This window comes from Electrophorus electricus, chromosome 2 (genome assembly GCF_013358815.1).
Source record: "Electrophorus electricus isolate fEleEle1 chromosome 2, fEleEle1.pri, whole genome shotgun sequence".
Taxonomy (NCBI): Eukaryota; Metazoa; Chordata; class Actinopteri; order Gymnotiformes; family Gymnotidae; genus Electrophorus; species Electrophorus electricus.
The window spans coordinates 19,866,755-19,894,408 of NC_049536.1; the positions used below are offsets into that span (position 1 = coordinate 19,866,755).

At 44.4% G+C, this 27,654-nt stretch overlaps 3 protein-coding genes across 4 annotated transcripts in view; 1 reads left to right on the top strand and 2 right to left on the bottom strand.

The window, feature by feature from the left end:
- The window catches only part of syngap1a (synaptic Ras GTPase activating protein 1a), a 76,184-nt gene extending 59,332 nt beyond the window's left edge, over positions 1–16,852 (top strand). The window contains 11 exon segments of the mRNA XM_027023898.2: positions 458–656; positions 933–1,535; positions 4,588–4,623; positions 4,625–4,702; positions 4,705–5,049; positions 5,473–5,646; positions 6,170–6,271; positions 6,274–6,312; positions 6,315–6,385; positions 7,553–7,625; positions 11,591–16,852. Coding sequence (XP_026879699.2) covers positions 458–656; positions 933–1,535; positions 4,588–4,623; positions 4,625–4,702; positions 4,705–5,049; positions 5,473–5,646; positions 6,170–6,271; positions 6,274–6,312; positions 6,315–6,385; positions 7,553–7,625; positions 11,591–11,620 — 1,750 coding nt within the window. The 3' untranslated portion in view covers positions 11,621–16,852.
- A 221-nt stretch (positions 16,853–17,073) lies between these two features.
- Positions 17,074–22,621, bottom strand: tmem65 (transmembrane protein 65). Of its 2 annotated transcripts, XM_035535326.1 has the most exons (9): positions 22,368–22,621; positions 21,790–22,079; positions 20,784–20,843; positions 19,673–19,717; positions 18,683–18,750; positions 18,309–18,363; positions 17,666–17,708; positions 17,446–17,551; positions 17,074–17,372 (listed from the first exon to the last, which is right to left on the bottom strand). In XM_035535326.1, the coding sequence occupies exons 2-9, from the start codon at positions 22,040–22,042 to the stop codon at positions 17,250–17,252; spliced, it is 753 nt and encodes a 250-aa protein (XP_035391219.1). In that variant the 5' UTR covers positions 22,043–22,079; positions 22,368–22,621; the 3' UTR covers positions 17,074–17,249. The 2 variants fall into 2 exon arrangements, with proteins under 2 accessions (XP_035391219.1, XP_035391222.1); XM_035535329.1 differs by lacking the exon at positions 20,784–20,843.
- Positions 22,622–23,289: 668 nt separating this feature from the next.
- On the bottom strand, positions 23,290–27,406 carry rnf139 (ring finger protein 139). Its single transcript, XM_027023907.2, has 2 exons — positions 27,128–27,406; positions 23,290–26,468 (listed from the first exon to the last, which is right to left on the bottom strand). The coding sequence occupies exons 1-2, from the start codon at positions 27,288–27,290 to the stop codon at positions 24,613–24,615; spliced, it is 2,019 nt and encodes a 672-aa protein (XP_026879708.2). The 5' UTR covers positions 27,291–27,406; the 3' UTR covers positions 23,290–24,612.
- Between the last annotated feature and the right edge of the window lie 248 nt (positions 27,407–27,654).

The following is a 27,654-nucleotide window of genomic DNA, read 5'->3' on the forward strand; positions in this document are numbered from 1 at the left end:
TTGGCTGTGTCTGTAGTTCTGTATACACCAACACAGTGTTAATCGTGTCTGTAGCTGTATATATACCAACACAGCGTTAATTGCATCTGTAATTGTATATACACCAAGACAGTGTTGGCTGTGTCTGTAGTTCACAAAAACACAGTGTTGGCTGTGTCTGTAGTTCTGGATACACCAACACGGTGTTGGCTGTGTCTGTAGTTCTGTATACACCAAGACAGTGTTGGCTGTGTCTGTAGTTCACAAAAACACAGTGTTGGCTGTGTCTGTAGTTCTGGATACACCAACATGGTGTTGGCTGTGTCTGTAGTTCTGTATACACCAAGACAGTGTTGGCTGTGTCTGTAGTTCACAAAAACACAGTGTTGGCTGTGTCTGTAGTTCTGGATACACCAACACGGTGTTGGCTGTGTCTGTAGTTCTGTATACACCAACACAGTGTTGGCTGTGTCTGTAGTTCTATAGATATCTCCCGCCTGCCTTCTCCCACGGCTGGTATGTCTGGGGGCGGAGCTCTCTCCCATCCGGGTATGGCTGCCTTTGAGAGAGATCACCGTGGCAACAAAGATGTGTTCTACGTGACACGCCCACCCCTAGCCCGCTCAAGCCCCGCCTACTGCACAAGCAGCTCTGACATCACTGAACCAGATCCTAAGGTACATGAAGCAAAACAGACCACACACATTTTGAATTCTTTATTTTTTCAAATGAAAGACTAAAACCAACAAAAGAACCTCAAAAAACTATTATATTGTAGCTGCACTGAAAGTACTTGCATGTTGCAGAAGCTATACTCTTGAAGCAGATCACCCTTACTTGTACAGGAAGTTCAGCCCATATCAAATTGCTCCATTTATAGTTTGGCTAATTTTAGTGCGTGTGTGTGCATGCATGTACGCGTGCATGTGTGTGCGTGTGTGTGTGTCTGATAGGTGCTGAGTGTGAATAAGAGTGTGTCTATGATGGACCTGCAGGACTCACGCATCAACAGCATCTCCAACCTGCACTCCGTCAACGACATGCTCAACTCCTCGCAGGGCTCCATCGCCGGCCTGGGCAGCTTCGGCCCACTAGGTGGCGCACCTCTGCGCGTGGGCGGGCGTGTCTCCGCCGGCTCGGGCGGCTCCAGCATGTCGGGCGGTCTTCGTCTGGCCCACGGGGGTGGCCTGGCCCCAGATTCGCTCTCCCAGCAACAGCAGCAGGTGGCAGCAGCCATGCACGTGCCGCTCTCCTTCCAGAACCCACTGTTCCATCTGGCGTCGGACGGGCCACAGTACCACACCCCGCCCCACGGACCGCCCCATGCCGCGCCCCCGCCGCTTCTCCTGGCTCCGGAGCCCGAGAACGGGCACGTGGGCTTCGGCATGCCGGCCTTCGGCCACGGCGGCTTCTCCCGCAGTGAGGACCTGTCGGCTTTGCGCTCACAGAACAGCCTGGTGCAGCCCAGCATCGTCCACTCACACAGCTACAGCGATGACTTCACACGCCACAACCAGGCTGACTACACCCGCAGACAGCTCTCGCTGCAGGTGCAGGTACGGCCCACGCGGCGTCACATCTAACAGGTTTTGTTTGCTGGTTTATGTAAATCCCTTGAAAATCCTGCGCTGTAACCTGAATGATGTAAATTAATTATCACTGCCAAGCTAGATAGCCATTATTTTATATTGGGAGCGATTCAATGGAAGCATCATTTTCAGTTTGCCCTTGCAACACCATAACAATTGTCATATTAAAAATGACAAAAACACAAAGAAATAAATAGAACACAAAAACCATTTACATGAAACCTTTGTGATCGAGTAAAATGTGTAAATCTGTCAGAGAGGTGAATCTGGCACTGAACTTATGAGAAACCAAGAATTTAGCAAACTTGTGAAAGTCTTTCCATAAGCTCAATGCTTTTAATATATATATATATATATATATATATATATATATATATATATATATATATATACAGTTTTTGCATATTTGTCACATAAATGTTTCAGATCATCAAACAACTTTAAATATTAGACAAAGATAACAAGTAATCACAAATGCAGTTTTTAAATGAAGGTTTTTATTATTAAGGAAAAAAAATCCAAACCTACATGGTCCTGTGTAAAAAAGTGATTGCTCCCCTAACCTAATAACTGGTTGGGCCACCCTTAGCAGCAACAACTGCAATCAAGTGTTTGCGATAACAGGCAATGAGTATTTTACAGTGCTGTGGAGGAATTTTGGCCCACTCATCTTTGCAGAATTGTTATAATTTGGCCACATTGGAGGGTTTTCGAGCATGAACCGCCTTTTTAAGCTCATGCCACAGCACACTCATCGGATTCAGGTCAGGACTTTGACTGGGCCACTCCAAAGTCTTCATTTGTTTAAGCCATTCAGAGGTGGACTTGCTAGTGTGTTTTGGATTCATTGTTCTGCTGCAGAACCCAAGTGCGCTTCAGCTTGAGGTCACGAATAGATGGCTGGACATTCTCCTTTAGGATTTTTTGGTAGACAGCAGAATTCATGGTTCAATTTACCACAACAAGTCTTCCAGGTCCTGAAGCAGCAAAACAACCCCCAGACCATCACACTACCACCACCATATTTTACTGTTGTATGATGTTCCCTTTTCTGAAATGCTGTTACCTTTACGCCAGTTGTAATGGGACATACACCTTCCAAAAAGTTCAACTTTTGTCTCGTCAGTCCACAGAGTATTTTCCCAAAAGTCTTGGGGATCATCAAGATGTTTTCTGGCAAAACTGAGATGAGCCTTTATGTTCTTTTTGCTCAACAGTGGTTTTCATCTTGAAACTCTGCCATGCAGGCCATTTTGCCCAGTCTCTTTCTTATGTTGGAGTCACCATCTTATGGTGGAGTCTGACCTGAATTGAGACAAGTGAGGCCTGCAGTTCTTTGGATATTGTTGTGGGGTCTTTTGTGAACTCTTGGATGAGTCGTTGCTGTCGCTCTTGGGGTAATTTTGGTTGGCCGGCCACTCCTGGGAAGGTTCACACTGATCCATGTTTTCGCCATTTGTGGACAATGACTTTCACTGTGGTTTGCTGGACGTCCCAAAGCTTTAGAAATGGCTTTATAACCTTTTACAGCCTGATAAATCTCAATTACTTTGTATTTCATTGTGTCCTGAATTTCTTTGGATCGCAGCATGCTATCTAGCTTTTGAGGGCTTTTGGTCTAATTAACTTTGTCAGGCAGGTCCTATTATGTGTTTTCTTGATTAAAGAACAGGTGTGCCAGTAATCAGGCCTGGGTGTGGCTAGAAAAATTGAACACAGCTTTTCCAAAGATGTGATAAACCACAGTTCATTTGTTTAAATGGGGACCACTCAGTTTTCACATAGGGCCATGTATGTTTGGATTTTTTTTCCCCCTTAATAATAAAAACCTTCATTTAAAAACTGTATTTTGTGTTTACTTGTGTTATCTTTGTCTAATATTTAAATTTGGTTGATGATCTGAAACATTTAAGTGTGACAAACATGCAAAAAAATAAGATATCAGGAAGGGGGCAAACACCTTTTCACACCACTGTATATATATCAGTATAGGGAACATTGACAGAATACAGAATAACAACAAAGTAACAGTAATAACATTTATTATAATAGGAAATATATTACACTGTATGCATAGATTTATGTGTATAAATGTGTGTCAAGACAGACAGAAAGGCAGGTAGACAGACAGACTGACAGGTAAACAGACAAGCAAACGTATGATAAACTGGAGCTTATTATTACATTGTGAGACTGGGTTTGTTGTGGTGGATAAACCGTGTATGTTGAAGTCTAACCAGTGTATATGGGTGTGCATGTATGAGAGTGCAAGTCATGCATAAGCGCTCATATTTGTATATGTAATCACACATGTATGTGTTGGTGTATGAATTGGTCTGTGTATGTTATGTATATGATAATTGATGCAGGTGTTTTCTAGAATGGGGAGTTTTTTTAACAGGCTCAGAGAATTGTGGATAATTTAAAATCATAGATTTCTGTTAATAAAAGGTCCCCATAAATAATTGAATGTTGTCATTTAATTATTTTCAGTGACAACTTATCTTTCCAGTGATATATAAGAGTAGGTTTTTCCAGGTGGCGTATTTATGGGATTCTGATCTTCCACTTCTTGAGGATTATTTTCATATGTGTATGGTCTTAAAGCAGGCAAAGCAAGGGTGATGTTGGGATGCTCTAGCCCAAGGAGGGGGGTTTAAAGTGTGTGACAGAGTTCACAGAAGCGCGAACACAGTGATCAGGACTGGTGTTATTCCCATTCTATATCATACATGCAGTGTGATATATGATCTATGAAATACTTCAGATAGAATCAGCTGGAGATATCTATTGTTTGTTGTAGTGAAAATGGTTTTCCCACTTCTGAAAGGGAGAGATTGCAAGTACTGTTGAAATAATATTGTCCATATTGCTAAAACAGAAGGTGCATTAAAAATTGTGTATACAGCTGAATGTCACTTATCAGTATAACCGTGTGGCATAAACTTATCACTACTGACATTGACGGTAAACTTGTTAATGTATAAAATGTGCACATATTCTCTCATCCTGTCTGTAGGAGAATCTGCAGCAGCAGGTGTTGATGGGAATGGCCCCCTCAGACCGCTACAGGCACTGGTACACCCCGCCTCAGTTGCCACGCCCCAACCACCATGCACCCTGTTCCGTCAGGCTTTCTATGGCCCCGCCCCCATCCCAACGTCCTAAGCCTCAGCCCTCCCACCAGCTGTCAGTGAGCTCAGCTGCAAACTCCACCCCACCCAAGGCTCGGCCTCAGAGTGGGAACCTCCTCCAGTCACCTGAGTCCAGTTTTGGGGCGAGGCCGTTACCAAGGCAACAGCTGTTGGTGAAGGACAGCCCTGCCCCTGGCCTCCCACATCAGTCCAGCACAGCCAATGACAGCCAGCCACCACAAGGGGGCCCTAGTGAGAACACTGAGAATGCATCAAGTGACACACCCGCCAAACCTGCTGTACAAACCAACCAACAGCATCTGCTGAAGCCAACTACTAACAAACAGGTACACACGCGCTTGTACACACACACACGCACACACACAGAACATACAGACGCACACACATATACACACACACACAGATGCACACACACGTGCACAGAGGCATACACCCAAACACACCCACACATGCGTACACACACATGCACACGCCTATGCACGCATGCACACACATGCACGGTGCCTTTGGCATAAGTACATTAAAGATAACACACAGTAAAAGTGATTCACTGTTTTTGAATATTTCACAAATATTCAATTTAGTTTTTTAATCTGCTAGAGGCCTCCTTTAATTAACACACAATTTATACAGCACATATGCATATAAAATACAATGTGCACACAGTTCATAAAGCCTGCAAGCTGCCGTATAATTCGTATAATCTGCCTGGCTTCGTATAATCTGTTTGCTTTCATTCTGGTTCTCAGGGCTCAAAGTCTCCCTCTACACTGAACCCAGCATCGGCGTCGGAGAGGACGGTGGCCTGGGTGTCCAACATGCCGCACCTGTCTGCAGACATCGAGAGTCTACGCGTGGACAGAGAGGATCTGAAACTGAAGGAGCACTCCAAGAGCATGGACGAGGTCTCGGCTGGAACCGGGGTCAGTGCCTTTGTTCGGGGGTCAGTTGTCAGTGCCTCTGCATTGGGGTCAGTGGTCAGTGCCTCTGCTCTGGGGTCACAGGCTGTAGAAGCAGGAAAACATCCACTCATATTTACTCTCGTGGCAGTTCCATTTGCTGCTTCCATTTTGCCAACACTTGTCACCAGAGATAATTACACAATGCCTGCTGTTTCCTTGGAGAAGACTGTTTTTATGATAGCGCATCTCGGCTAGAGTCTAAGGATACCATGTCATACTAAAGCCCTTTCCAAGAAACACTGTATCAGTGCATCTGTGTTAGTAGAGATACATAAAAACACAGAAGCACAGCTGCTGCAGCTGGTGTTTTTTTTTCCTATTTTTTTGCTCTGTTTGAAGACAACAGAATTCTAACTTAGGATTCTAACTCTAACTTAGTAATATGCTGAATTATCGATGCCCTAGGTTGTATTCACCCCATTCATAGTGACAGTCCACAGGCTGTGTTTTTTCTCATTTTTTGTGCATTTCTGCACGCATGTAGGTGCGCGAGTATGAGGAGGAGATCCACTCGCTGAAGGAGAGGCTGATGATGTCCCACCGCAAGCTGGAGGAGTACGAGCGGCGCCTGCACACACAGGAGCAGGCAGACCAACAAGATTCCTGCTGCAGTACCAGAGCCGGCTGGGACGGACAGCGAGAGGAGGCTCAGGCAGCAACAGCTGGAGAAGGACTCGCAGATCCAGGGCATCATCAGCAGGTCACAGCCCCGCCGGGGCCCAGCCAGCGGCCAGGGGAGGGGGCGGGGCAGACGTGCAGACAGGGGTGGAGGCGGGCCCCGAGCCTGCGTCTAGAGCAGGGGGGCGGGCCCGAGGGGGTGGCCAGGGGAGAGGGCGGCATACAAGTATAGGTCCTTGGTAAGGGGTTTGGCTCGCACACTCGTAGGGGCATATGTCTATGTGTGTGTGTGTGTGGTGTGTGGTGTGTGTGTGTGCGTGTGTGTGTGTGCGTGTATGGTGTATGCGTGTGTGTGTGTGTGTGTGTGTGTGTGTGATGGAGCAGTCTCGATGGAGTCCAGAAGAAAACACACGAGCATGTTGACGGGGCTGACGAGCGGATGGTGCGAAGCACTCGCTGCAAAGAAGCCCTCACTATCTGGTCCCGCAGTACCTCGACTTCGGGGCTCATGCCCTCAGCTCTCTCCCCACACTGTTCTCCCAGTGCTTGTTCTACTCATACACTCCACTTCTAAACCGGTTCAGACCCGTCGCAAGGTTCCCAGCTCGTTAGCTAGATGACGATAGGAAGCAAGCTAGGCGCGTTTAGGGACAGGTAGTGGTGGTGGAGGCGGTGGTGTAGGTGGTGGAGGTCATTCCCGAGCAGGCGTAGCGAAGGTGCAGGTGTGGGAGGCACTGCGTGAAAGAGTCGGGGTGCAGCCCTGCTAACCAGTGCTCTGTAGGCGAAGCCAGGGACAGCATGCCACGGTCATCAACGCCAACTTCCTGTCATGTGATGCTACTGTAGAGTGATACGTTTTGTGTGTAACTGTGTGGCATGTTATTGTAAGAATATGTATTATTTTTTTGTGTCATTAAGTCTTTTTATTATAGTTTTTCTTTTTGACAATATTGTATGTTCATGTGTTTTCATCTGTTGTTTTGTGTATTCGTGTGTAGCTGTTTTGTGTGGCTGAATTATTGTGAAGTTTTGTCACTAGGGCCATGTGATGTAAACTCTGTTTTATACAGCATTGTGTGACAGATTCTGCGTGATGGCTTGCTTGTTTTGTCGAGTGATAGAGGTGCCGTGTGCTGCTGCTCGATTGCACGTGCGTTCTGTGCAACTGCAGTGTGGCGAGCACTCGTGCTTTGTGTGATTTTTGCTGTTGTGGGGTTGTGTGATTGTGCTGTTGTGTGCTGTGTTCCAGGCTGATGGCGGTGGAGGATGAGTTGAGAGGGAGTGGCGTTCCTGACATTAAATCCCGAATATTTACAGGAGAGGTCTGTCTCTTTCATACACACACACACACACACACACAAACAGCTCACCATAGTTCAGCACCAGCTAACCCTACTCATAAATAGCTACGTTTCCATGCACATAACAAACCGAAAATATCCAGAGCCCAGAGAGGTCGTGGTTTATATGAATATGCTGTAATTGTCAAATAGATGCTACAGGTGGCTGATTGCGTTTTCATGCATTAAATATGAACATACTCTACTTAACAAGGGTATTATTTACTGGTTTGAGAAAATAGTGTCTGTGAGCTACTGGGTACTGGCACCAAGCTTTCGAGTGTATTCAGCTTGCTTTTGAATTTCCGAAGGGGTTTGGCAAAATTGCATTTATCGACTCTGAAGTGGGAATCCATTTGGTTGGCGAGGAGAGTAAACAATGATAATGGAATATTAGTTCTAGGTACAGGTTGACATCTTTGATACGTGAATACCACGAGGAAGTAGTGCTTTATTTTTTGGCCCTGTGTTTTACTCTACATGCAGCCCAAATGTAACTGACTGCTATATTTTAAAGGTGGTGGGAAAACTGATTTGAAAACACCATCGCTGGTCAAAATATTGAAGTATCTGAGTTCTATAATGTTGCAATCGAAAAGGTTCCTGTTTAAAGCAGCATTAGGTCAGAGATGCGGGACAGGAACAGTGGGATACGCAGGTCGTTTCAGAGATGCGGTCGGAGATGCGGGACAATAACAGCGGGATAACACAGGTCGTTATTCAGAGATGCGGTTGTAGATGTTGGGACAGTAACAGCAGGAAAAGGTTGTTTCAGCTACTCAGATTGTGGCATTTCTGTGAAAACTCTGAATTCTAAAGCACCTCAAGGTAAACATACCTGCAGTGTGCTTTCCTCTACTTTCAGAGTCAAAGAACCACTTGTGGTACAGATTTTACTACTACAAACGTAAACAAAATGAGAACTGAGAATGAGAACTGGGAAACATAACAGATCCGGGGAAATACTAGAGCTGTGAACAGCATTTACTAGACATGCTATGGCCTGAATATCAGCATAAAGCAAAACACTGCAGGTGTTTATGTGCATGCAAACGTAGTGACTTTTAGCTCAGAGCGCCCCAACACCATTTTACCATCCGATGTTCTTTAACACATAGCACTGTGGCTGTGTCGTTCACTCATATAGTGCGACTGTGTTAATGTGAGCATTCTGTCCCCTTCAGCGTGCCTTTAACATCACCCCCTACACCCATCTCACAAAGCACTATCAGTTTGTGTGTGTATGTGTGTGTGTGTGTGTGTGTGTGTGTGTGTGTGTATGTATGTATGTGTGTGGGTGTAGGTGTGCGTGTTCGTGAGAGAGCTTGAATCTGTCCATTTTGTTTTGTAACGTGTTTTTTCTTTTCAGTGGCTGGTGTGTCTTTGTTGTGTTATAGGCAGCTACAGAGACTGGTACAGCAAACAGTTTAGAGCACAGTGACTAGTAGAGGAAACAGTGTGTAGTTAACTGTTCAGAGCACAGTGACTGATAGAGGAATCACAATGTGCAGTTAACTGTTCAGAGCACAGTAACTGATAGAGGAAACTCAGTGTGCAGTTAACTGCTCAGTGCACAGTGACTAGTAGAGTAAACAGTGTATAGTTAACTGTTCAGAGCACAGTAACTGATAGAGGAAACTCGGTGTGCAGTTAACTGTGTCCAGAACACATATACTTACAGCTTGATTCAACAACAAGGTATCTGAGGTTTGCAGTTGGTTTTGTAAAACAGCAGGGCAGTTGTTCAGACTGACTGGGCTGCTTCAGTAACTCTCCTGTTTATAAAGGTTCCTAGCTGGGTCATAGCAGTCTTTAAGGGCTTTTTATTATGTAGGGGGGCATATTTCTTTATAATATAGAATGCCTGTGTATAGGTGGATGGTGCATAAGTCTGCAGCTGTGTTAAAGGAAATGTCATATACATGCTATATATCAACAGTACCAGCACAGGGCCTGTGGTATCTCACGTCGTGTGAGGTGAGGGACTGTGGAACCTCATGTAGGGGGCAGCATGAGGTGAGGGTCCGTGGTGTCTCACGTAGGGGCTGCGTGAGATGAACATGAGGTGAGGGTCTGTGGTGTCTCACGTAGGGGCAGCGTGAGGTGAACATGAGGTGAGGGTCCGTGGCGTCTCACGTAGAGGCAGAGTGAGGTGAACATACGGTGAGGGTCAGTGGTGTCTCACGTAGGGGCAGCGTGAGGTGAACATGAGGTGAGGGTCTGTGGTGCATCACGTAGGGGCAGCATGAGGTGAGGGCCAGTGATGTCTCATGTAGAACGCAGGTTGAGGTGATGGCTCGTGGCGTCTCACATAGGGAGAGCGTGAGGTGAGGGAGTGTGGCGTCTCACGTGGGGGCAGCGTGAGGTGAGGGCTCATGCTGGGAGCTGTCTGGTAGAGGATGAGCCAAATGTGGGGAATTACTGGGACTCCTGCTCTAAACACCAGCTGTCCTCTCTGCCTTTCCTCTCTCTTATCCGGCTGTCGTTCTCCTCTATCTGTTTTGCTCTTTCTCTGTCTTTCTCCTCTACTGTCTTTGGTTCCTCTGCTTTTTTAACTCTTTTCTTCTTTTTTCTTCCCAACCCCTCCCTGCTTTCTATTTCCACTTGGTTTGTTTTTCATTCATTCTCTCACTTATCTGCCCTCTTTCACTGTGCTATGCAGTTTTCTTCTCTTCTTTAACTCCTCTCCTCTCCCCTCCTCTCCTCATCTCCTTCCCTCCTTCCCTATGCTCCCCTGTTAGGATGATCCGTACTCTTCCCTGGGTTCCATTGAGCCATCCCTGCATCCAGGAGGGGAGGGGGCTCTGCCGTTAAACCCATTCTTGGGTCTCTCCTCTGTGGCCACGTCCTCAGTCAGCTCCCCGTGGAACGGAGCACTCCCTCCCCTGCCCCCGCGCCTGCACGTCAGCCAGAACGGGGATCTCCGCGGCAACCCCGACTTCCCCGGCACTGCCATCGCTGTGGGGGCGGCGGCTTGCTGGGGCGCGGAGGGAAGGCGGGAGGGTGGGAGGGTGGTCTTGTCATGTGACGTCTGAGAGCTGACAGAGCCTGGTGCAGTGCAAATGCAGATACCAAGTGACATTATATGCACATTAAATATTGTGAATCCAGACATTGCAGTATGTGTTTGTGGCCTATATGCAGAGCCGTCCACTCACATCCTTTTATCTGTTCATTAAAGGGATGTTATCTCTCTGCCATTTTTTATATGCTGCTCTTAAATGTGCCATTGGCTCAGCCTTTTTGCTTTACTAGTCTGTTAATAAAAAGGTTTCTTAAAGCTATTTAAACATTTAATCAACTAGCAGTTTATTTAAAGATTTCTTAGATAGATTCTCTTTTAATATGTACATGCTTGTTAAATGCACATGCCTGAAGACACTAGCTTAGACGTTTGCAGTAGAATTAACTTGTTTTGCATCTCTCAATAGTAGAGGACTCCATTTCTGGATCTAGTAAATCACTTATGGTTGTCAAGAGTTAGTTAGTTTCTAGCCAGAATTAGTTATTTTCTATTTAACTGAATCTGAAATATTTTTTGGTACTGGTGATGGTGGTGGTGGTGGTGGTGGTGTGTGCGTGTGTATGTATGTGTGTGTGTGTGTGTGTGTGTGTGGTGTGTGTGTGTGTGTATGTGTGTGTATGTGTGTGTGGGTGTGTGTGTGTGTGTGTGTGTCAGGGTACCATCTATCACTCATGTCACTTCCATTTCATTTTCTATTGTAAATATGTCTAGCCAATTTGATTATTTCCAAGTGTGGGTGTTTCTGAAACAATGGCCAGTTATGCTTAGGCATGATAACAGTCATCAGTGTTGTCTGAACATTACAGAGACACACTCAAGACTACTGGACAATTAATCTGTCAGTCAAAGGCTACTTGGATTGTTATTGGACACTACATCACCTGCTGCCCTCCTGCACTCACTCTGTCTTTCTCTCCCCCAGCCAATCTACGGTGGTCACACTGGAACATGATTGACCACAGCACGAAACAGGACATGTGATTGGCCCAGCGTCAGTCCAGGAACCTCTCCTGTGTCTGATTGGCTGAGAGAGGAGAGAGAGGAAGAGCCTGAGAAAAGCATCGTTTTTTACCCATCATACTGCAGCCCAATGCCCACCTACAAACACACACACACACACACACACACACACAAATATGCCATTCTACAACTCTTTCTACAATTCTACAATTCTTTCCCACTTTTTCTCTCAAGAGATTGAGCCAAAATAATGACAATCACCTTTTTTGTATGTAGTGGTATAACAAATTAGCAACTGGCTGCAGTTTACCGCTATTGTACCTGTGTAAGACCAGCTCTGGCCTCTGAGCTCTGGTCTTTAGTACAAAGAAAAAACTGCATACAGAGAGACAGTACTAAGGATTCAAACACGTCACCTTTCTTTCCTTAGTATATCTCACACACTTTCTTTTTCACTCACAATCTCTCTCTCTCTCTCCCTCTCTCTCTCTCTCTCTCTCAGCAGGAGTCTTTGTTGTTCACAGCATGGTGGTTGTTGAGGCTTTGTGTTGGTCTATGTGTGTGCGGTTATGGTCTGTATTATGGTTATGGACTTCATAACCCACAAGCCTCCTAATAATGACTCAATAACACTTCATTTTTTTCTTTAAACAAGCCTTTTCAAACTTTTTAAGGAGGTGTGGTCTTTTCTGAGCCAATCAGATGTTGCCATACTGCTCAGAAGCCCCTTCCTGTGCCGCCAGGGGGCGATGCCTCTTCTCTGTGCCTAAAGAGCTCTATACAAAACAGGGGGAACAAAACAAACTTTATTGACAGGAGCACACAGGACACTTCTCTTTTTGACACTTTGGAGTTTCTTTACGCTCCAGAAGGAAGCAGAATGATGTTTAATATTGTCTATGTTTGGACTTGCTGCTTTTGTGGACTTCAAGGACCCTTCTCTTCTCATCCACTTGACTGGACAGCAACACTGCAAGCAAAGAAACAGTGCAATCGCGTGTGCGCACGCACGTGCCAGAACCATCGCAAAAAGGTGTTACTAGCAGAGAGGAATCCGCTCGGCTCCCTTGAGCGAGCAGGTGTGTGTGTGTGTGTGTGTGTGTGTGTGTGTGTGTGTGGCTCACAGCTTTCATCTGCATACCAGTGATTGGACATACTCTGTGTACAGATGATCGTGTGCATCGATATGGGCATACGAATGGATTTGTTGATTTTCTTTCGTGAGTATGGGTATGCGTGTGTGAGGGTGAGGAAGAGGGTGAGGGAGAAACGGAGGGGAGAGAGAGAGCGTGATGGAATAGGGATACGATCAGGTGGGAAGCACCACGATAAACACGGTTTTAGGTTACATCAGCTAATGACAGGGGCTCTCCTTGGAAGGAACCAGCAGTAGAGAGACTAATACCCACTTTTATGATGAGTATTTATAACCCTAGTTCTAGTATCTATACCACTATACAACTATAGCCCATCTTTACTTCGTTAATGTTAGACTTTATTTATGCACAAAATATACCCATTGCCAACGTCGTGTACCGTGACGCTGTACTATAATACTCTCCGTAGCATGGAGAGACAGACAGACACACACACACGACGCACACACTCCTACACACTGATCAAAGAAGAAAGTAGTAGCAGCATTAATCGAGCAGTTTCATACCTCATCAGGTCCTGCTGTTTTCTTTCCTTTAGGCGCACACTGCATTAGGAGATGTTCACTTTCCCATGCTGGCTGATCGGGGAGGGGGTGTTTGAGGCTGGTAGCTGATGTCTGCTCTGAGCTTTTGTTGGCTTTGTGTGTACATAGAGCTGAGGACTTTGGATTAGAGACCTGTTGATTTATACAATTTTATTCATTTTACCAAGTCCTATGGTTTTTCTGATTCTTCCTCGATGTTCAGTAGATTACACATATACACCATTAGTTTTGCTGGTAGGTTTTGGTCAGTTGCTTTTTTAAATTTTTTTTAAATTTTTTAATTTTTTTTGCTGTGGTGAAAGTATTGATATTTATTTTGTCTGCACTTCAGTTAATATATATGAAAAAAGGAAAAAAAAATCTAACTGAATGGTTCCCCGTGCCAAAATGTGCTGGTTCTAAAACTTTCCACCTTATGGGTTGTTGAGTGACAACAAACCGGACCTCCTTGCTTGTTGCCATGGCACTCTCTGTGCACGAGCAGCGATTCTGATTAAGGTGAAGAATAGATCAGTCAGTAATAAATTCTTCTCAATACAAAGCAGAACCTTCCGATATCCTAGTCACCTTTTGTGTATAAAAGTCCTCTTAAGAAAGATCGTAGTAGTGCACTGTTTCTCCTATTGTGTAGCGCTATATTTATTATTTACGGTCATGAGAGTTTGTATCTAATCTTAAGAATGATACGTCCCCACAGTGGGATCCTACCCTTAAATTTAGCCATAGTCATGGACAAGCCATACAGACCCTGTCCTTCTGCGAGGCTTTAGGAGTGTAGGAATGTACATATCTATACAGAACCGCGAGAACGCTTAAAAAAATGAAGGAAAGATTCCGTGTTTAAAATGTGAGACACCTCAGCATATGGAGAAATGTTGTGAATGTTAATATTATTAAGAAGACAATTATTATATCAAAATATGATTATTATTATTGTAATTATCATGACTTTCATTTTATTGATATAATTGATCAGCAATTTTTCTTTTTGTGAATATGAGTTTACATTATTCCAGAAGTTTAAATAATTGGACAAATTAATAAATAGATATATGCTAAGATAAAATATTCTTTAATGGTGTTTTTATTTCATTTCAATTTGCATAGTACAACTTAGTTTTGAAACAGTTTAGCTTTCCAGGCTTCAAATCTGCATCAGTGTTGCTAGGTCTGTTATGTAGCTAGGTTTGGTTTGCCTGTGAGACTGTTGTTAAGGTGATATACACAATGTACCTTCATTACATTGGTATTCAAACTTTTATTCAGTTTTGTGAAGCTGCTGCCTCTTCTTCCTTTAAAAGCAACTTCAAAACCCTGAAGTACATTTCATAATAAAAGACCCCGAGCTGTTATTAACATAAAACATCTAAAATGTGGAATATAAATAAATTACAGGATGTCATATAAATTAATACCACACATCCATGTAACCTTGAGAGACTTTTGTGGCTAAATTTTAAAACATGTGATAATAGGTTAATGCTTAATGCATAATGTGAAAAGAACTCAAGAGGCATGACCTGTAAGTAACCTGTATGTATGAGGTAAAATGATGCAAGTACATAAAAACAGAGAGACTTTTATCCAAGCAGGTGTATCGTCCAGTAAGTTATATGTCCTACATGCATTCAGGCATCGCCTGGTTAGGTTGATTTGTGCCATCACGGGTATCTGTGATATATCTACAAATATGATGTTAAAACCTGGTCATTTGCTTCCTTCAGTATCTTACATCTTATCACACACCATTAACATTTTTACAAACAAATGCATTGCATATGACATCACTTTGTATCTTCGTCATGCCAAGAGCTCCGATTTCAATCCTGACATTTAAGCTGGGAGCTATGATCTATGAGACCAGAGATACCAGATTAGAGAAGACCTTCAGTTTTAAAGCAGTAGAGGTTCTCTGCCAGGACTGTCTCAGGAAAACTCTAAATTTAAAAACTAATTTTCACCCAGTTAATAACATACTAGGTATTCATAAACCTTATTAACCTAATAAAAGCAAAGTTAGTTTAATCAAGTTTTACACACAACTCCTTTTGGTTGTCAATGTACATGAATATGTGAGCTAGGATATAATAGTAACTGATTGATAAAAGATAAATAACTGATCAATAAACCAGCAATATTGGTGCCGCAGTCAAGATTAGTTCCTTCACAAACTGGATTACTTCCAAACAGTTAAACATAAGTCAGACAAAGAAAATCATACATATATTTCAAATACAATCAACATGAATGAAAAGGTTAACAAAAAAAATTATCTCCCTAAGAACTGAGATGTTTGAGTATTTCAGGTGTTTGGGCTGATCTTCTGCACACAGACAAAACCTAGACATTTGCAGATACCGATTTTCTGCAGGGGACTCCTGACTGGCAGTGGGATTTAGTTGAAGATTGGGTTCCCTCTGTGCCAGGAAAAGCAGCATACTTTCATCAAGTACACGTCTGCTGAAGTCAGATGTACATAAAAATAGCCACATCATTTCCACTTAACACCACTCGGCGCTGAGTTCATCCCCAGACAATGCCGCTAATGTTTCGGACAGATCCAGACAGAGAGCTGGACCATGGCAGTTTGTTTAAACAGGCTAATTTTGCGAAGCCTCACCCAAGTCTAGAAAACCAGGCTTTAGTGTTTATAGCACTGCATTCTCACCACATGAACGCCTGTGTTCCAGTATGACTCGTCCATGTAGTGGGGTGAAACATGCACTATTTTGGTAAACACTCGCGTTTACCTTTGAGTTCACATGAAATCCCATAATTATTGACTACACACAGACTACTCTACGCCTGCAAACTACTACACCCATAGAGGCAACTCAATACCTATAAACCTTACACACACACACAGTTTACCTTTTAGTTCACATGAAATCCCATAATTATCATCGACCCAACTACTCCACCCCTACTGCACCCCATGTAGGCAACTCAATGCCTACAGACTACACCCATGCAGACTACTACACGCACACAACACCTACAAACTACATCTATACAGGCAACACAATACCTACAGACTACACCCGTGCAGACTACGCCACCCATGCAGACTCCTAAACACGCACCTTCAGATACACACTATGCCTCATCTAGACAGACAAACTGAAGAGGGTTCAACTCAGACATGCAGGCAAGTCAAGTCTGCCAGACAACATCCTATTTAATGAATACAGTGCAGTAGAATTATGGCACTTCATCCCACACATACTCACATCTGCTCAGTACATATCAGATGTGATATTGCTAGGGTGCTTCTTGAATAATTAAGTAGTCCTATTCTTGTTTTGTGTTATATGTTTGCTGTTCTGTAAACATCTCCTTGTAGAACTTCCCTGCATAAAAAGTTCAATAAAAACTAGAAAGCTAAAAATAAATGTTAGAAATCCTTGGCCAATTCTAATCAACAGAATGAAGAAAAGCCCTTCACATATAGACTTCACCACTCAGTGTTTGGAGATGAGTCAAAAACCAGCTATTGTGAAATTAAACTTCTATTTGTGTGTGTGTGTGTATATATATATATATATATATATATATATATATATATATATATATATATATTATATAAAAATATATATATATATATATATATATATATATATATATATATATATATATATATATATATATATATATATTAAAATATACACACACACACATACATACATATATATATATATATATATATATATATATATATATATATATATATAAACATACATACAATATATATATACATACAATATATACACACACACACAAGTATGTAATTAAAACTCTGTAAATCTCCCAGCTTTTTGCAGTTGAGACTTGAGTTCAGTCATATTAATATAAAATGCATGAGAGAATAGTGTTAATCTGACATTATCAATGAACATCTTAAAAAACCCAGAAAAAAAACCTATTTAGAGTCTGAGGGAGTAGAAAGCAGAGAGTTCTTTGTTTTTTCTTCATCCTCATCACTGAGGAAGAGGAGTGGAAACATACCAAGGAGACAGCCGATAGTGACGCCGATGGCCTTCCCCTGCAAGGGAGCACAGCAAGAGTTACAAACCACTTCAGTACACACACAAACACACACAAACACACCCTCTCACCAAGTGTGAGCTGAGTCTGGTCTGCCACATGTCTGCTTGTTTAGGCGTAAGATCAGGAATCTGCATGCCCAACCTGGCAGCTAGAGCCTCCACGTAACCTGCAAGCCTACACACACACACACACGCACGCACAGACGAGGCACTGAGAACCTCTTCCTCACATATGCACACATGAACAGTTGCTCAGAGCAGGGGCTGAAGAAGCAGGGAGCACACTTACCCAAGTCCAGCCAGGTCTGACACCAGGTTCCCCAAGGCAGCAGCTATAAACCAACACATACGTGCGGACACACCCCAACACACACCCACCCACCAAAACACACACAGTGTCAAACCTCAAGTGCATATGTAGGAAATGACTGTGTTATTCTGTAGAATATTACAGTAGGAATGAGCATAATTTTAAATTACAGTTAAAGTGATTCTACACAAATTACTGTTTTGCTACAACTGTGTGAAATGCACAAAACGTATTAAATATCAGCACTGATAGCAAAATAGATGAAGAATGTTAACTGCAAAATACTCTGGGAAATGATGTTCTTTCCCTGAGACACTCGGGTGACTCAACACAGCACTCTTCACACCCTGGTGTGACTACACACTGCACGCTTCACGATGATGCCTGCAGCCCAGTTTCCACATTCTTCTCTATTGGCTCGCAGGTTCTGCAGGCTGACCTCGACTGACCCTGGTTCCACACTCATTTAATATTCAGTGGAGAACGCATACTCATAGTGGGCGGTAGTTTAATATTTTGCTTCCGTTTTACCTGGATTTCTGGGTAGTAGATTTTCTTTATAGTATACAGGCACTGAAATGTGGCTACCAAATCTGTGTATGATGTCAATTTCTGTGAGCACCTGCCATGGTTGATATTCCAAACGTGACACCGATGGACATCTCAATCTGGGTTCCCTGTGAATGGAAGTGCGTGCAAACACACACACACACACACGATTAGAAATGACCGTTTTTATATACCCGCAGCATAGCACAGCACATTATCAGACAATACTTCCAGCACATGGTGTGTAGAGGGGACACTACTAAACACTGATCCAAGTTCAGCATGCCCCTGGTATCTTAACAAGTGTAATAAAGTGGAGTGGAGTAGAGCACTATTCTCACATCAGCACCTTTTACTCAAGCCAAGAAATGACCTGCAAAGTAGCATGTTTATATGCAGATGTAAAGTTGGCCTCGCTGAACCACTCAAGAGCCTCCTACCACTTACTGCAGCGATCATGATGGCGTTGTCAAGGAAACCGAAGCCGATAAAGGGGATGGCATTGTGAAGGAGCACTGAAACAAGAGCAAGACAAGCACTCAGGTTCAAACAGAAGAACAAGGTTCTACTGCAAAACCCTCCACCACAACACACTGTTTTTAAACGCACATAAACTATGTCACCGAATAAACGACCAAATGCTGGAGAAACGTACCACAAAATATATTTTGGTCGGCTGAAAGTCATCATAACTCACCCATACTGTTAATCCTTTGTGGTTCGTGTGTAACTGATTTATTCTGCATATTATGTATTAGAAGCTCAAGCTGTGGGCAGTTTCCCTTGCAGCCTAAAGGACTACACGGATATTATCGTCCATCATCATTTATATGAGACTAGTTCTACACTTAGTGCCCTTCTCCTGGAAAAGGATGGCATGCTCCCTCAGGGTAAGGGGTGAGAACCTCCCCCGAGGTGGAGGAGTGTCAGTATCTCAGGTTCTCGTTCTCGCTCTCGAGGGCTATGAGATCGACCACAGTGGTGTGACGGCTGCGGAAATGTGGTCACTGTACCAGACTGTGGTGGTGAAGCTGAGCTGAGCTATGAAGTGAAGCTCTCAGTTGACCAATTCATTTATGTACCCTCCCTCAACCCTGGTCATGAACTCTGGGTAATAACTGAAAGAACGAGATCGCTCATACAAGCTGCCAAAACAAGCTTTTTGCACTGTGGAGCAGGTCTCGCTCTCTGATAAGGTGAGGAACTCGGCTATCCGGGGGGAGCTCAGAGTGGAGCTGCTGCTCCTCCACACTGAGAGGAGTTGGTCAAGGCATCAGATGCTGGCCGGCCTGCGAACGGCTTCCCAGGAGGAGATCGGCATGTGGCCGACAGACACAGCTAGGCTCCTTTTCTCACGCTATGCCAACAACACACTGAGTTTGCGCAAGTAGAGAAGAACATGAAGATGAGACAAGAGAATTCATTAGGACATCTCACCATATCTCAGCTGGCTGGCATTCGGGGGCGAAGGCTCCAGTTTCTCTGGAGGAAAGAAGACAAAGTGCATTAGCTATCTGCTGGTTGGAAAGTAATTCATGTGAGGCACACACACATAACTATTACAAATATTCCCTCTGGTTGGATCTGCACCTGTACAATATCATGTTTCCATCAGTGTGGAAGCCGTTTTGTTATTTTTCAAAGTTTTCAAAGAGTTCAGACTGCTATGCTTTCATATAATAAAATATTAGACTATTATCATTTGCTGTATTACATTTAGAAAATCAGAGACACAAAGATGAGGGGCTTGTGCTTGTGGAGAAGGAGGTACCAATTTTTACATCACATCAGACTAGAGAGGAACATTTGTTTACATCTACACCATTTCTCTCAGACACATCCAGTTATTGTCCAATCTAACCTTTCTTTGGTCTTTTATGTTCTTGACATTTCTTATGTTCTTGTTACGCTTTCAAAGTCTGTAAAGTGCACTCATGTCATGTGTTTACTGAATTTTTCTCCCCACAAAGCATTGGCTAAAAGGTCTTGAGCAAGCCACAACAATCACTTAATATGACTGTTGAATTTCTGATTAAGTGCAACTGGAATTGCAAAATGTCAATTGTAATAATTATTATAATAATTGTAATAATTATTATAATTAATAATGTTAATCAGCATAAAATTAACCAGCATTAATCTTCAAAGCGAGAATCACAGACAAGTTTTTGACCACTGGTGGTCAAGTGCATAAAAGTGTGTTTGCCACATGACCATCTAATTATCAAAACACTTGTAACTGTGGCAACATGCAGAGTTGCCCTAGTTTCAGCACTTACACAAAAAGCATTGGACCCTACAAGTGGTTCCAATGCCCCCACACATCAATTTAGGCTCCATTCCAATTCACAGACATTCAGCCTTTATTCACTTCAGCTTGGAGAACATCTACACTAAAGGGGTGTCACAGCTTCTTTGTTAAAAATTCAGTTTCTAATTGCAGATATGTCTTCAAATAAATAAATAAGTGAAAAAAGAAGGGAATAAAGTGAGCAGAGGCTGTTTACGGCTTTGCACTGGAACAGCTGCCTGAAGCAGAGCTACATACCCACAGTCACCTCAGCCTGCATGCTGTGCCTGCTGACCCTTCTGCTAAAGGGGGCGTGGTCTGACGGGGGTGGGGGGTGGGGGTGGAAAAGAGATGGGGTGAGGATCAGAGGAAAAACAGGAAAAATGAAAGGCAAACCAAGATGTAGATGCAGGAGCAAAGGTAAAAAGTGAAGTTAGGGAAACGTAAGGGGCAACCCAATGTTCTGTGCACGTTTTGTGTCTCTTTTTCTAACACACCTGTAAGAACATATGAAACTGCAGAGCATTGGTGGGTCCCCAGAGACAAGGTAATGGAGGTCAGCAGTGGGTTCTTTCAATGCTCAGGGCATAACAGGCCAGGGACGACACAGAATAGGACAGAGCAGTACAGATGTACAGCAGAACAGGTTACTGGTTCTCAGACTGCAGTGATATATGACAAGCTCTAGAGTAAAGACCTCTCCCTGTCCTGTTGCTGACTGGTTTGGCATTAGGAGAACACTTAATAAATTATAAGACATGCGGACAAAGGAGGCAATGTGTGCATCATCTGTGAAAAGCACGACCAATCGCTGGTCACATGAAAGAACTACTTGCACTGCATCTTGTCAAACCCTAAAACGCTCTCGGGTGAAAACATCTCCATGGCTCCAAATGTTCTCCAGAAGAAGAAAAAAAAGCCCCCGGACGACACGGAATTTTTGGGACGCCATCCGCAGACGTTCGTGTTTGGGCTGGGAATCTCAGGAGACGCTCTGCGGTTCATTTGTAAGCGCGTAGACGTTGGTCGTCACCGCCCTGGCCGGTTCTAGCGGTTCTGTGAAAACTCCCGTCTGGGGGACAGAACTGGACTGTATTGCTTCCTCTATACAACCATTGTTACCACAGAATAAGAAAGCCTCAGATGCGTTACATAGCGTAGGCCCATGTGAACGTAACTCCGTACAGATCTCTTCGGAGTTTGGAACATTTCCAGCGCCCGTTTAGTCCTTTATTGTAGGGATGGGTGGTGCCTGCTTCCTTACCTTGGGCGATGGCTTCGGACTCGAAGCTCTGTAACTCTTTAAGTAAGCAGCTCCGCTCTGTGGGGTGCAAACTATAGATAAAGTCTTTTGCTCCTCGAGGTGTATTCAGCGGCTCCAGCTTCTCTTTATGCTTGTGCGTCCCGAGGAAGCATTTCTGAGCGCGTGACAGCGCAGGCCGTCTGAAGCTCATGCTTCCACGCGCTCCTCCGAGCGCGCAGGGACCGAGTGCTCTTTGACAAGAAAACCTCAGCATTATGAGAGTAAAACGGGGAATCCGTCTGGAGCAAAATCTGAAATTGAAACTATTAGTTGTTAGACACAGCGTAGCTAAGTAGGTGTAAGACATGCTTCTTTCCTCATGAACTTTTACCTTATTGAAAATACTGCGGTAACCTACATGATAGAAATTCTCGCTGTACCGAGACTTAATTCGTCGTTACTGTCCCAAATCTGTTGTGCTCTTTGACTTTGAACTAACGATTGCGCTTAAAGGAATTATTTCCTCTAAGGGGTATACTTAAATCTTAAACATAGTAAAGTCGTGAACTAACAAAACAAAACTGTGTTTGTGCTCCTACCTTCAAGGGTTCACATCACAGCCGAGTCAGGCTAGTATTTAGCAAGTTGCTAGTACGTAGTCCCTACTAGCAACCCCAAGGTTCCTCAGATCCGAGGACTCAATCCAGGTTAATTATTTCTGCGTATCATAAGCAGTTTAACAAACGTTGTTTGATTTCTAATAACCACATGGAAATAAGTTGCTTAACAATAACAGTTCATTTTAGTTCTATAAGACTTTCTCTGACACGTGAAATTGCTTTTCGTCATAGCTGTTTCGCAATGCATCCTGGAATATGTATTGCACTTCCGGAAAAGGAACTACGAAAACATTTACAGTACTGCAGTATTGCTTGCATTACTGTTTATTGCTATTGATAACAAAACACTTCTCGCTTAAATGAACTAAATTATGTTCGTATCAAGTAAATAGCTAGCTATTTTACTTAGGATTCAATGCATTAGATGTGTAAAAACGGTTTAACGCCACCTCTCAGATGGTGCCAGTGTAATAGTCCCACCTTGTGGTTTAAAAAATACTTTAAACGGCAATATACTACAGTACATTTATAGTTATTTTATATTTCTGTGAGCAGCGATTTACTTATTATTCTTACGATAAACCAAAATGAAATCATGTGGTGCAGTCTTAGAAATATATACAATACATTCTTGTTTGAAACTGTTAACAAATGTGTAATAATCTAAATTGTGCTTAATACAGAACTCAAAAGACCAGTCAACGACCCCGCGGCTAGCTGACCCACTGTCTGTGAACGGTTTTTAGAATCCAGTTTCCTGGTTGTTAAATCGGGTTATTTGGTGGCATATATTCCGTCTAGAGCAATCTGATCAAAACATAACAGTACCCTCGTTGTGCCGATTTCCAGACTGTCAAAGAGAAACAGTCGTCTGAAAAGTATCTTGTTTTAAAACATATAATGCAATGGAATAAAGGATTTTTTTTATTAAATCCTCTTAGCAAACGGCAATAATCAACAACTCCACCAGAACTGCAACAAGCAAATCATGTCCAATCACGAAAACCCTTCGTTAATTTCATAAAGAAACCGAGTACGGTGACAACTGAGCAAAATAAATCACTCCAATTTCCGCCGGTCCCAGATCAGTCATTATTCAGTACACTGATTCAATACGAGACACAGATCAGGATGTATAAAGGATCTCAGGAAATTGGGGGGGGGCATTTGGTGGCCATATTGACGTAATTTTTCAGGCGACTGAATCAGAGACACACTAGTACATAAGGTTCTTTTTTTTTTTTTTTTTGGAATATCATGAAAATGTTGAGCTCCATCAGAACCATCCACAGTGAGATTATACCACATCCAGATGTTTCTGCAGAAAGTATGATGAGCCCATATTATATTATTATATGAAAAGACTCCAAACTGAAACTAGCTATTGCTTTTGGGGTGCGTTTTCAATACTAACCAGTCATTTAATTTTTAAATCCAATTGGGCAATAAATAACTGACCCTAGATCAGCTCTCACTCTAGCATTTATATTTATGATCACTAAACTCTCACCAGCAACAATCACTTAGTGGTTTACCGCTCCGAAACCTTATTTGCAAGCCCTATGTAAGAAATGTGTTATTTGTGCTGTAGAATGTTTACCAGGGTGAGAAAACAACGTTCAAGCTGCAAGTGAACTGTCGGATGAGCTGAAATACGGAGATTAACACAATTACGGTCTGAGGTGAGACATGGGTGAGACATGGGGCAGGGTTTTGCTTAGCTGTGTCTCGTCACCTCTGAGAACATTCAGATGGATGCAGCTTTCTCTTTACTAAGGGAAAGCATGCCATTCTTTTTATTACATGTACAACAATGTACACAAATTGAAGCAAGGTCGCACAAGAGACCAGTAGTAGCCATAAGGAGGTATATCTGTAGCATGTCCCCTTTAGCCTCAGTAGCAGTAGCATGTCAGCTTCAGCCTCTCCTTTTGAAGCTGGGCAGGCCAGCAAGTGAAGATTTCTCCAAGTCAAGTGGCATTTTACACACACTCCTGAGCAACGTGCCATTGTGTTTCGGCCTTTTGACCCTGTGCTTAAGCACTTGTTCATGCCTCAGTATGCTTTAATTCCAAGCAGCCCTTTGAGAGACACAGATATAGAAACAAAACAAAAAGACCTAAAGGAGCACGGAGAAAAAAAAAAAAAAAAAAAAAAAAACAACAACTTCCCTGATCTTGAAAATTAAGATACTTTTTTTCCCCATTCAACTTAAGATATCCGTTCAGTCCGTGTTTGAGTCTGTGTCATCGTTAATGTAGTCCTCCTCTACGGGAGTCGCACTGCTCTGCGTGCCCCACTCGTCCTCATCATACTCGATACTGTCGTTGTCCTCCAACAGCTCGTTATCAGGCTCCGCCCCTGCTCCTGCTGCTGGCCAAGCCTCTGCCTCACCCCCTCCTGCAAACTCTGCCCGCTCCTCGCCGGCCGGAGCGTACCCGTTGTTGTTGGAGAAGGAAGCCTGATCGCGGCCGTCCTCGATGTACACTTTTTGATGGCACATCGGGCAGGTGTCCTGAATGTAGAGCCACTTCCGCAGGCAGAGGGCGTGGAAGTAATGGTGGCAGGGTGTGATGCGCGCTGATGAGGCAAACTCCTGGTAGCAGATGGCGCAGACGTCCTCGATGCCCCGGAGCTCCGCCCCCTTCGCCTCGGGCAGTGAGTTGATCTTCTTGACGGCGGTGCGGCGGTTGATGAAGGTCTTCCAGCCATTCTTGGCCTGCAAATAGATGTTGAAGTAGGCGTGGAGGCACATCATGCACGCGCGAATCTTGCTGCCCGACTCAAACATCATGGTGTAGGCGCCGTTGCCAAACATGACCACACCGAAGATGAACTCCACGACGTTGCCTGCCGAGCGCACGTAGTAGACGTAGTCGTCCAGCTTCTCCCACAGCGCGCTACACCGACCATCGATCATAAAGAGGGCGTAGACGGTGAGCGAGACAAGCACCTTGAGGCAGAGCTCCACACAGAAGGCGGTGACGGCAAAGAGCCACGTGTTGAGCGCGTAGTGACGCCACAGGATGCAGCTGAGCAGCACAGGCAGCGCCAGCAGCACCAGCGACACAAGCAGGGCGGGCGCGTGTCGCCGCGGCGACGGCACGTGCGATGCGCTCAGCGACATGAGCACAGGGTCCGTCATGCCGTGGATGAAGTGCAGGATGGCGGTGAGCAGGAGGCACATGTTCCGGCTGAGCCGCACCAGCCGCTCCTCGGGGTCCAGGCCGCTAAGGCCTGTCTGCAGGGCCAGGATGAAGAAGAGAACGGGCGCCACGAATCCCAGACGCTTGTCCTCTTCCTCGGTGGAGCCGATGAAGGCCAGTATGCTGAGCCCCAGGTAGTGGGCTACGGAGGAGATGACCGCGCTCATGCCCAGCACGGTCAGCGTGGAATCACAACCGCTGATGATCAGACTACTGCACAAGTCCCAGAATACATCCCACGTCAGGTAGGGCTGCTCTCCTTCACCCTCCGCTCGTGCTGCGTGCACCACGTACGCAAGCACGACGGCCTGCGCAGTCACTCGCGTCAGCCAGAAGACGCGCAGCACATCAGGGAAGCGGATCCTCTTCCACGTGTCCTCCAGGAGCAACTGCAGCCCGTAGATGCGGTACATGTGCCGCACCAGCAGGTACACGTAGCGGCAGGAGTAGTAGAACCACCTGAGCCGAACGAGCAAACACGCGGCCGTGTGCGAGGCCAGAGCCAACCCCGATGCCACAGCAACCAGGTGCCTGGCGTCAGCCGGCAGCTCCAGGACTAGCCCCGATAGGGGCAGCAGGACGTCCAGCACCAGCAGGGCGGCGCCAGGCGGACGGACGCTCAGCAGCGCCACGTAGCCCGTGCCGAACAGCAGCTGTAGCACAGCCAGACCCAGCCACAGGCTGGGGCCGTTGTGGGGCAGCAACTGGAAGCCCAACGCCACCCTGTAGTAGGAGCTAGAGAAGTCTATGTGGGACGTAGCGTAGTAGTTTATCAGCACTGCTACGGACGCCAGCAGCACGGCGAAGAACAGGGTGTAGAACTTGAACAGGGACTTCTGGGACAGCACCAGCACTACACTACAGACTACAATACCTGAAACACAAAGTGAGGTAAACACTTGTCAGTTCTGCTTCACATATCCACTTTCAGAGATACATTACTCTAAAGTGGAACAGAAATTTGGAAGATTTATCCAACATTTTATCTGCACACTAAGATAGACAGTAGAAAGCATTAATAATTTTTTAAACAAATCACATATACTGGTAGCATTAAGCGAAAAATAACGTGTCAAAAAGATTAAAGTTTCTTGTTCGGTCGTTGTAGCTGCACCTTGTTCATTTCATCACCAAAACAACAGGAGCCGAACTACCGTGGCCTCGTCTGCTTGCTTGTTTGGTTTCGTTTTGACAAGTTAAGGAATCAATAAGACCGCGGGGTTTGGGAATGGCATAAGACAGACATGCACTTAAAACACTTCAGAGGCCTATCTGCTCCCAAACGGCTCTGCCATACGCATATCTAGCTAACCTAGCTAGCTATCTTGTGTAAGGAGGCCAAAGCAATTCTTCTGACAAGTGACAAGGTAGTGATAGCTATGCTAGCCATCTAGCGACTCATCAAGCTAACTGAGCTCGCCAGCTCGCCCGCTAACGCCAACCCCTTTGGATGACATGCGGAGCAAAGCGACCGCACAAGCTAAGTTACACATGCTGTCTGTCGCAGCGAGTTGGGAAGGTCGTTAATCTTACCAAGCGCTCGCACTAAAACCCTGCCGACTGCCCCAGCCCAGCAAGCTCCGGGATCATAGTAAGAGTTAAAAATGGCGTCGATTATAAAGATGCAAGGGACCCGGAGAGCCACGTCCAGCACAGCCAAAGCCTGCTGACTGATCCGGACGTTAGTAGATGCCATGGCAGGTCTTGCCCGATCCGTATCTGGATTTTAAAAAATCCCCTGCGCTACTGAATTCCTCGTTGCGACTTCACGCACGTTAGATGGGATCCTCGCTGTCCGCCATCTTCGCTTACCTCCTGTTGCTATGCGAAGAACGCGGAAGTGAATTGAGTTTTTAAACTCCGCATGACGCTGCAAACTTCAAAGGGTTTGGCCCTGATGTCATTCCGTTTACTTAGATAAGCGATCAAACTCAGTAAAGTTAAGCAGCTTGCTGCAAAAATCCTTTTGCATTGTTTTTTTTTTTTTTTTTTTTTTTAAATCTTTGAAATTACATTCATTCAGACACTCTCTAGTAATTGATGTTTTTTATTGTTTGCTT